The 10,248-nt window shown below is 54.1% G+C and overlaps 1 protein-coding gene across 1 annotated transcript; it reads right to left on the bottom strand.

Annotated features, from left to right (window-relative positions):
• Positions 1-409: 409 nt before the first annotated feature.
• Positions 410-2,648, bottom strand: LOC130839181 (leukocyte immunoglobulin-like receptor subfamily A member 6). Its single transcript, XM_057713117.1, has 6 exons — positions 2,615-2,648; positions 2,421-2,456; positions 1,953-2,237; positions 1,504-1,806; positions 981-1,277; positions 410-726 (listed from the first exon to the last, which is right to left on the bottom strand). Exons 1-6 carry the CDS (start codon positions 2,646-2,648, stop codon positions 410-412), a joined length of 1,272 nt encoding a protein of 423 aa, XP_057569100.1.
• Between the last annotated feature and the right edge of the window lie 7,600 nt (positions 2,649-10,248).

The raw sequence follows: 10,248 nt of genomic DNA, 5'->3' as shown, positions 1-10,248 counted from the left end.
ATTAGATCCCCCCAGAGACTCTCAAACTGCCCTGGGGTGGCCTGTGCTACCCCTGAGCAAAGAGCCCCTGTGACTCCCCAGTTGTTGAATGGGGCCTGTGGGTGGGGGCTGGGGCTCCCAGGGGTCCTGAGAGTGAAGACAGGAAGGGGGTGTGGCTGGGGCTGACCCTGGAGTCCCCACCTCACTCAACTCTTCCCCGACACCTGCCCCGTGGCCTCCCCAGGACCCTCCCACTGCCCCCCTGTCACCTCCAGAACCCAGGTGAGGGGAAGGGGTGAGTAGGGGTGGGAGGGCCTCTCAGGGGCAGATCCCCCTCCAGGTGACCCTCCGTCAGAGCCCCCTCACTCCCACCCCAGCCCAGCGCTCTCAGGGGACAGAGCCCTGAGCTGACTGCGTCCGAGGGACAGGGTCAGGGCCCCTCACCTGAGACCAGGAGCTCCAGGGGGTCACTGGGCTGTGACAGCAGGTAGGGGTGACTGCTGAGTGAGCTGTAGCACCTGTAGGTCCCACTGTGGGCTGAGGTCACAGGACTCATGGAGAATTCGGCCTGGAACTGCCCACCTCGGGACTTTGCTCTAAGACGCATGGGGGGATGGGCTGCCCCCTCCTTGGACAAAAGCAAAGTGCCTGTCCTGCTCCCTGACTGACACAGCAGCGTCACGTTCTCTCCTGAGGCCACCGTGGGGCCCGGCTGCACCGAGAGGGAGGGCGTGTCAGGGAGCCGTCCTAGAGAGAGGAAGAGGGTGAGGTGCTGCCGGCCCACCTGGTTCTCAACTGAGACTCAGCAGGGCCTCCCTGAGGACCCTCAGCTCTGTCTGTCTCTGTTTTCTCTGAGTCTCTCCCTCTCCCGCCCACCCCTGTCTCTCTGTCTGTCTCCCTCCCTGGGGACCCCTCCCCCCTGGTCCCAGCATCACCCCTGGGGCTCCCCCCGCAGGGCCTGTGCAGAGTCTGGGTCCCTGACGGACCCGCTGGCTCCTCACCTGCCACCAGGATGTCCAGGGGGTCACTGGGGGCCGACCACTCGGAGGAGAGGTTGTGTCCACCGTAGCACCTGTACCGGCCCCCGTGGGCGTTGGTCACCCGGCCCAGGGGGACGTCGGCCTGAGAGAGCCCGGCCTGGGGCTGCCGGCCAGGGCGCTGGGGGAGGTCCTGTCCCCCCTCCTTGGACAGAGCAAATCTGTCGTAGCCGACATCAGAGCGACACTGGAGGGTCAGGTTCTGTCCAGAGGCCACGACAGGGCCCTGTGGGGTCAGGAGGGAGGGCTTCCCAGACACACCTGGGGAGAGAGCAGCCCTGGGTTGTAGGGGCTGCTTCCTCCCGTGAACGTCCCTTGTCATGTACTGCCGAGGGCTCACTGCCTCTCACACTCTGTGTCTCTGCACAACAAGTTCACCCATTTGCTGCATTCCACCCTCTCCCATGGGGCTCCCTTGGGCGCAAAGACCCCAATATAGTGTCTGGTATCTGAAACAATGTCTGGGGCCAGGATGGGACCTCCTCACCTGGGACCAGGAGCTCCAGGGGGTCACTGGGTTCTGACCACAGCTCGGGAGTGTCCCTGTTAAAGCCGTAGCATCTGAACGTCCACCTGTGTGTGGGGGTCACGGGGCCCACAGGGAACAGGGCCTGGGTCTGCCCATAGGGGCGTCTCTCTGTGTCCAGGGTCCAGGAGGACTTGTGTTCTCCTTCCTTCGTCAGAATCAACCTGTCCAGTCCCTCCCCTGAGACACACTGGAGGGTCACGTTCCCTCCGGAGGTCACCACAGGGCTCGGCAGGGCTGAGAGGGTGGGTTTGCTGTGGGCTCCTAGAAGAGACGGAGGCCGCTTGTTAAATGGGGCTCACACCCCCTCGCCTCCCCCAGGGCTGGGCTGTGAGAGTCACACACCCCTGAGAGCAGATCCCCTTCCTGAGGGCAGAGCCCGAGGCTGGGACCCCTGAGTGTCCTCTCACCTGTCACCACCAGCTCCAGGGGGTCACTGAGCTCTGACCAGCCAGTGGAGCTGTTATAGGAACAGTGATATCTCCCTGCGTAGGGCTCTGTCATGTGTGGGATGGAGAAGTTGGCCTGGACCCAGGGCTCCCATGGGCTCTGTCTGTTCCAAGGGGCTGAGCTTCCCTCTTTATCCAGACGGAACTCCTGGGCCCCCCGGGTCCCCTGACACCAGATGGTCACGGGGCTCCCCCAGGGAATCACAGAGCCTGGCTCAGCCCAGATGGTGGGTTTGGGGAGGGTCCCTGGAAGGAAATCAGAGGTGGGGTCACAAGACATGCCCACCCCAGGTGCCCAGCTCTCAGCCCCCAACCTCCCAGACTCCCCCTCCTTCAGCCCAGACCTGCTGCTCCCCATCCCCATGGCCTGGGGGTGGCCCCTTGTCCCCATGAGGAGGAGGGAGCTGGGCCACCTGGGGACAGACTCACCTGCCTGCACCTGGGTCCCCAGGCCCACACTCAGCCCTGGAAGAGAGATCCCTGTGAGAGATTTGCCCAGAATCTGGGCAGCACCTCTCCTCCCTGTGAGCCTCCTGAGCCCTGGGGTCTCCTGACAGAGCAGGCCTGGCTGTGGGGAGGGTCCCTCCCAGAGCAGGGCTTCCCCTCCCCCTCCTCCATCTCACCGAGGCAGAGCAGGGCCGTGAGGGTGGGGGTCATGGCGTCTGGTCCCTGTGGTCCCGGCCGTGCAGATGGAGGAGACCACGGTGCCCTGAGGACAGACAGACCCGCAGGGTGTGGCCACACAGAGGCTGCTCCTTCCTGTCAAGGGATTGTCAGGTCTGTAGCCCAATGGGAAGAGGAACTGCCCTCCCCAGGAGCCTGGCCCTCATTTCTGTGACAGAGCAGCAGGCTAACCCAGTGACTTCCTGAGACACCCCTTCCAGGTGAGGGTGACCCAGGCATGTCCTTCCCCCTCAGAGCCTCCCCGTGGGGTCTCCTTTATCCTCAGCCCGTCCATCAGCACATCCTGTGGGGTTCTCACCGTGGACAGGGGTCCCCCAGGCCCTGGAGATGCTTCAGGGAGGATGCAGGTTCCAGCTGCTCCACTGAGCTCACATCCACACAGACACACGTGTAGCATCACCTACAGCTCAGTGGAGGGCAGCGTGGCAATGAGCACAGAGGAGACTCACAGGGAAGTGAGGGAAGGACACGTGACTCCCCTACTGGCCCCAGAGTGTGGGTTTATTCCTATCACAGCCCCTTCAGGGACTTCTCTCCTTTTCTTGCAGCAGTGTCCACCCCACCTTCCTGGGAAGAAGCCTCTGAGTCATTCCTGCCTCCTCGGTGCCCCTTGCTCCTTGGACAGAGTCTCTCCCCCATCCTGTGGTCCTGCCTGGAAGCTTCAGGGGACATGGATTTGGGTTAGAGTTCTCACTTCGAAGGAAAACAGACTTTTATTTCAATCTGTGCCCACTGCTCCTGCAGCCTTGAGGGCAGCACCCTTTCTCTGAGCCTGCGCTTCCTCCTCTGCGTGTTGTCACGAGCCCCCCTCCTCAGAGTGGCAGTGCGCTCCGTGATGTCGGGTTCCCTGCAGGACCATCCTTGGGAATCTCCAGACCAGGTGACGACAGGCGTGGGTGGACGTGGAAGGATCGGGGGCTCAGACTCCAGGGTCAAGGGCGTGACCGTGGTGCCCACCCAGGAGCCCTCCCCTGCTCCTGCCACTGAGAAATGCTACTTAGAATATTTGTGAAACCCAGACCACAGACACATGCAGAAAAAGAGAAAGTACCCCAAAGGGAGAGGGAACCAGAGCAGAGAAGAGAGAACTAGGCTGACAGGTGCCCGGTGGTTGGGGTCATCAAGAGGTAATGGTGGGAGGTTTCCACCCATGTGGACACAGAGAGGGACCCAGGTCCTCCCAGGCAGGGAGGGGTCAGGGCTCCAGGTGAAGGTGGGAAGCTGCGGCCCCCCTTCCCCGTGTTTCTGGACGGGCACTGGGATAGCTCTGCTCACGGCCCCAAGTCCATGGTCAGCAGTGAGCAGCCTCCCGTGTGGCAGGAAACAGACTCAGTCCAGGGCTGTTAGCCATGGGCGTCCACCCCACCGTGAGAGTGTGAGGCTCCCATTGGACCATCCCTGAGGGCCCAGCTCTGAGCAGATGCTGAGTCAGAGACCATGGTCCCCACAGGAAGGAGCTGCTGCAGCCGTGTCCCCTGGTCAGCCTGACTCCCAGGACCGCCCTGGAGAAACCTCCTATGAGAGGAGAGGCTTTAGCAGGAGTGGACATCAGAGTGAGCCCAATGATGATGACAGTGCTACAGACTGCAGTCTGCTGACCGGTGGCGGTGTCCTAGGCACGGAAGTAGAATGAACAGGACAATATCAGAGTCCCTGTAAATTAAACGCGTTTAAATATCTGAACAATAAAGGGAGGCGACATATGGATTATTTTACAGAAGAACAGGTGGTTGTTGAAAAGACTTAGAAATTTTAGATGTGAGAAATCCAGTAGAATCAACACATTCAAAGAAGTCATTGCATCGAGGACAAGAGAGCTGAAGGGCCAGTGGTGAAGCGGGAATACAGTAGTGAGGACATGGTGCAGAATGCAGCATGGAGAGAGCAGAAATGGAAAGTCTAGGTACTTGGGGACTAGAATGAGGAGGGCCAACGTCACATCTGTTGTAAGTGTCGGAAGGAAAGCAGCGCATGACGTGTGGGAGCCGCTCAAGGAAGAAGCATTGAACATTTTTTAGAGATGAGGACAGGCCAACAAAGTGCTAGTTCACGTGTATTTAAAAGCGATATGTGTATCTTGACCCTTCGTGGGAAATGAAGAAAATGAAGTGTAAATTAAAAAAAAACCCACCGTGTCTTGCACTGAATTGTCCAGTTTGAAATGGTTAATTCTATTTATGAAATTTCAGCTAAACAAACATTAAGGGATTCTGGCCTGCGGTGCTACACATGTCCTGAAACTACTTCTGGTACCAAATGCAAATCACCATCAAGGGAATGACAACCTCATTGGGACCAGACGACTAAAAGGTGATGCCAGAAGATATTGGAGAAGTACCTTTAGGGAATTAATTAGGAGGAATTTTATCCTGAGCCAAATGATTTTTAAGGGACAAAAGTGAAAGAGTCATCAGAGGGACAATCCCTAAATGCTGGGATTCTGGGCACCACATCTGCCCTGTGGGAGCTGTGTCCCAGCCCTAAAGCCACCACGTCAGGCTGCGTCTTCATGAGAGTAAAGCTAGTGTTGCAGAAGGGGGACCCCTTCCAGGCCCGCGAGGGGGCTCTTGTGCAACCCTGGGACATGAGTTGTGTGAGGGACACACGTGCTGACAAAGCAGACGTCTTTATTGGGAAGGGGCGCCCGGGCGGAGAGCAGCAGGTGAGGGGAGCCAGGAGGACCGCTGTGCCCGGGGCTCCCCGTCTCAGGGTTTATGGGGATGGGGTGGGTTCCGGGTTGTCTCTGGCCCGTCGTCTTCCTGGGCCCGTATTTGGTGACTGAGGGTCCTTCCTGGTGGGAGCGCCTCTCTCAGCCAAGACGAATCCCAGCGGGAGGGCTTCTGGGAGGTTAGGGCAGGAAATGTCTTCTCCTCCCTCCTCCTTCCGGCCCCTCCCGAATCCTCCGGGTTGGTTGTTGGTGGCAGCACCCAGTTCTTTATCAGGACCTCCTGCTGAGAGACAAGTCAGGTGAGCGGTCATCATGGTGCCCTGGCAAGGTTGGAGGTTTCAGTCTGAGGTTCTCTAACAATAAGGAGGCTTCAGGGGGTGCATCCCTTCCCCGTCACCTGTACTATCCCCTCCCAGGAGCTGAGTCACACGCTTCATTTGAAATAAGAACATGTTTTCAAGTAACTTGATAAAGAGGAAAGAGGGTGAATGAAGGCATTTCCAGAGATGCAAGTTCTTAGATATTTAGTGTTTTCATACTGAAAAGATTACTAACTGTTATAATGGAGAAAGCGAGATGCAACAGTGAGAAAAAAATGGCAAAAAAAAAAGACCTTTTTAAAATTATACAAACACATGGCTTCCTTGGTGGTGCAGTGTTAAGAATCCCCCTGGCAATGCAGGGGACCTGGGTTTGATCGCTGGTCCAGGAAGACTCCACGTGCCCCGGCACAACTCAGCCCGTGTGCCACAGCTACTGAGCTTTTGATGTAGAGCCTGCAGTCCACAACTATGGAACCCATGTGCCACAACCCCTGAAGCCTGTGCACCTAGAGCCCATGCTCGGCAATAAGAGAAGCCAAGGCAATGAGAAGCGCATACACCGCAATGAGGAGTAGCCCCGGGTGTCCACGATGAGAGAAAGCCCGCGCGCAGCAACACAGACCCAACACAGCCCGTGCATGCTTACATACATACATGTATTAAAAAAGAAACAAAATTAGACAAATACAGACCTGTGCACAGAAATGCCCACACATGCATGCAGAGGTGTACATATAGACACACAGGTGTGCACATGCACACACGTGTAGATGAGTCCTCCGTTCAGGTAAACTATAATTAGCACATGGTCTTCTCTACAGGAGGAGGAGAATGCATCCTCGTTCAGAAATAGAAATGTAAACACATATATTACACATGGGAGAAACTGCCTAACATTAGACACGGAATCACTGCCCACGTGCTTGGTGTAATTAAATGAAAGAAAACATTTTCAGCTTTATTGAAGTATAATTGACACAAATTGTATATATTTAAGATGGATGAGGGTGAGTCAACAATTATCTGCAGCCTGGCTGTAGAATGTACAGAAGTTTTAATAAAACTGGAATGTGGATAATGTTTGACTCACCCTGGTATTTACAACTTCACGTTATGATGTATATTTTCATTGTGAAATAATCACCACAATGAAGCTAATTATCATATCCATGACCGCGGATAGTGAGCATCTGTGTGTGTGTGTGAGTGTGTGTGTGTGTGTGTGTATCTCACATTTTCTTTCTCTCTTCATTTATCGACAGACATGGAAGTGGTTCCTGTATCCTGGCCACTGTGAATGAAGCTGCAGTGAACACAGGAGAGCAGACGTCTCCCTGAGATCCTGGTTTCCTCTGTTGTGGATGGATGCTTGGATGTGGAATTGCCGGATCTGATGGTAGGTGGTTCTATTTTGAATTGTTTGAGGAAACTTAATACTGTTTCCATTGGTGGCTGCACCAACTTGCGTTCCCACCAAGAACGTAAAAGGTTCCCTTTCCTCCGAACTTCTGCCAACGCTTGTTATCTTTTGTCTGTTTCATAACAGCCATTCTAACAGGTGTGAGGTCATCTCTCGTTGTAGTTTTGATTTGCTTTTCCCTGAGGCTGAGGGATGCTGAGCACCTTTTCACGTCCTGTTTGGCCATTTGGATGAGTTATTTTTAGAAATGCCTGTTCAGTCCTTTGCCCACTTTAAACTTGGGTTGTTATTACCATGCATTGAGTTGTGTGAGTTCCATATATATTTTGACAAGTAGCTCCTTATCAGATATCTGGTTTGCAAATATCTCCTCCCATTCTGTACGGTGCCTTTTTCCTCTGCTGGCTGTTTCCTTTGGTGTGTAGAAGCGTTTAATTGGATGCACTCCCCGGTGTCTATTTTTGCCTTTGCTGCCTGTGCTTTTGGTATCATATCCAAAAGAACATTGTCCAAACCCATGTCATGAAGCTTTTCCCTATGCTTTTTTCTTCTGGTTTTATGCTTTCAGGCCTTATGTTTGAGTCTCTGATCCATTTTGAGTTGATTTCATGCATGCTGTGAGCTGAGGGTCCACATGTTTTCTGCATGTTTTCTTCTTGTTTCCCAGCACCATTTATGGAAGGGACTGTCCTTTCCCATTGTGTCTTGGCACCCTTGTGGGAGATCAGTTCACGGGGCTTCTTTAAGGCAATTATTTTGAATAATTAGGCAACTCATAGATGTGGAGGTAACCTCCACACGAACGAACCTGAATGTGAGTGGCAGGGTGTGATTAAGAAAATTCACAGAGTATAGGAAAGCATGGGGTCCGGGGACTCAAGACCAAGCCAGTCCAGAGCCCCGAGCTCTGATTCCCATGGCATATTTATTGAGAAAGATCAAAAGCATTCTAGCAGAGACCAAATTGTAAAACAAAATAACGAAAAACACAAGGCATGAGACTTAGAAGAGACAAAAGAGAACGCCTTGTGTATATTATCACTACTAGGGAGTATAGCTAAGCTTCAACCCGGAGCTGGCACCATCGGGCTACCTGACTGCCTTATCGCAGTCAGTTTTCCTTTGAGACTGGTTCTGTTTTCAGAACATGTTTACAGTCACTCAGCCGTCATGTGGGCTCCACAGGTTTTTCCAAGTTCCTGTCCTCTGCGTCCTCTCTGGTTTCCTACAATAGATCTTCATTTTGCACTCTTTATCCTTTTCCTTTGGCAGTGTCACATACCCTGGTTCTTCGTGTGTCATGTAGCTTTGCTCTGGTGTCTGTGTGTTGGAAGAAGCAGACGCCTCTTCCCGTCTTCTTGGTGAGATTTTGCAGATCAGCCCAGTTCGAGGTTCTGGAGCCTCTCGGACGTGTTCTGTGGACGTGCGCGCTCCACATCCTCCTCCTGGGGAGAGGATTCCGCGTTGTGTGCCTCCGCCGTGTCCTGCAGAGCTGGGCGCCCCTTCCCTGGAGGAGCGCAGGGGGTGCGGGGGCTGGGGGCGAGCTCCACGTTCCTCCCCCTGAGGGAGGAGTCTCAGGATCCGTCCTCCTCTCCATCCCGCCAGGCTGTGCGGCTGCTAGAGCCCCTGTCCCTTTTGTTCCTTCTTTGCTGCCCCACGTGTGCCTGTGGCCTTGTGTTCTGAGGGAGGGGAGGGGCCAGGAGGTCCCTGAGGCAGCGCCCGGAGCCTGGGATGTGGGTACAGCCTCCCTCCCTCTCCTCTGAGGGAGGAGGAAGCCTGGGCAGGAGGGAGGGACCCTCAGGGCTGCGCTGTGCCAGCTTGGGGGAGGGGTGATGGGGGATATGGAAACTGCTCCTTTCATCCTTTTCGAAGTGGTTTTTCTTAGTTTCACGCTCATTTGAAATGTTGCAGGTCATTTTCTATTGTTCCCTAAAAGTTATTTGCCCAAAATACCATTGTTTTATCAGTGTTTCTGCCAGGGAATGTGGGCTGGGACTTCCTGTTCCATCATCTTGCATAAAATTGTTGATTAAATTTTCTAGAATGCCTCATAGTGAGAGCAGAAATGGAAGGAAGAAAAGATTGTTAATTCACACAGGAAATAAAATGAGAAGGGTGCACAGATATCTGTCGCAGTTTCAAATGAGAGACATGGGGATGAGGTTAGGCGGCACCTGAAGAGACCTGAGAGCGTCACACACCACCTCCTCCACTCAGGGGACCAGGGGTCTCCCTCACCCTGAGTCAGGGCCCAGTTATTTCCAGGTGACCTTCCAGGGAATCTAGCCCCTGAGGATCCATATGTAGGGATAGACCTGCACTGAAGCTCCTGGCTCTAGGTGGGCTTTGGTGGACGACTGTCCCAGAGATGCAAATACTTAATAATAGTAGTAATATATATGTTTTATAACCTGCGTCATCTCATGTAAGCCTCACACTTTGCAATACTACTTGCTTTATTGTTTTAAAGAGAGGCAAAAACTGCCCAAGAAGGGACATGTGATTTATCCACATTCAACAGCCAGCAGCTGATACTCTTACTGGAACCCTATGGTTCAGACTCCCAGTCCAGCGCTTCTTACTGAGTTTATCACCTTGAAGTGTCTCATGCTGTGATGTGCAGAGCTGTGGGAGCTGATGGTGTAGGAGGGGGGTTCATTTCACCCGCACAGTGTGAGGACTCCCTCACTGAAGGGTGTTTAGGCTCCTTTGCTGGACCAGCTGGGAGCATCATCTCTCCCGGACTCACCTGGCGTTTCCTGAGGGCAGACACTCATTTGGGGGAAATAATGTCTCTGTTCAACAAGCAGTCTAGGGTGTGTCTCATTCTGAACATGGTCTTAGTCCAAGGACATACTCTGCCGTGTCTCTTATGTGCCCTCTGATGGCCACAGAGAGGATGGCTGTAAGCTGGAAGAAAAGTGCCTTTAAAGGTCCAAAGTGTTCCCTGCACAAGACGACTCCTCCTCCTCCCCCTCCTCCTCCTCCTCCTCCCCCTGCTCCTCCCCCTCTCCCTCCTCCTCCCCCTCCTCCTCCGCCTCCCTTTTTCTTTTCTGGCATGCCGCATGGTTTGTGGGATCTTAGTTCTTTAACCAGGTATTGAACTTGGGCATGTGGAGGTGAAAGCACAGGGACCTACCCAATAGACCTCCTGGGAATTCC

This window comes from Hippopotamus amphibius, chromosome 16 (genome assembly GCF_030028045.1).
Source record: "Hippopotamus amphibius kiboko isolate mHipAmp2 chromosome 16, mHipAmp2.hap2, whole genome shotgun sequence".
NCBI lineage: Eukaryota > Metazoa > Chordata > Mammalia > Artiodactyla > Hippopotamidae > Hippopotamus > Hippopotamus amphibius.
This window is presented reverse-complemented; position numbering and strand designations above follow the sequence as displayed.

Bases quoted from the DNA above. Each gene is read 5' to 3' on its own strand.
- LOC130839181 (XM_057713117.1), bottom strand. From the start codon at position 2,648: ATGACCCCCACCCTCACGGCCCTGCTCTGCCTCG. The intron at 1,278-1,503 runs GTGAGGAGGTCC...CTCTCTCCCCAG, and splicing joins CCTGGAGCTCCTGGTCCCAG to GTGTGTCTGGGAAGCCCTCC. The intron at 727-980 runs GTGAGGAGCCAG...TCCTCTCTCTAG, and splicing joins CCTGGACATCCTGGTGGCAG to GACGGCTCCCTGACACGCCC.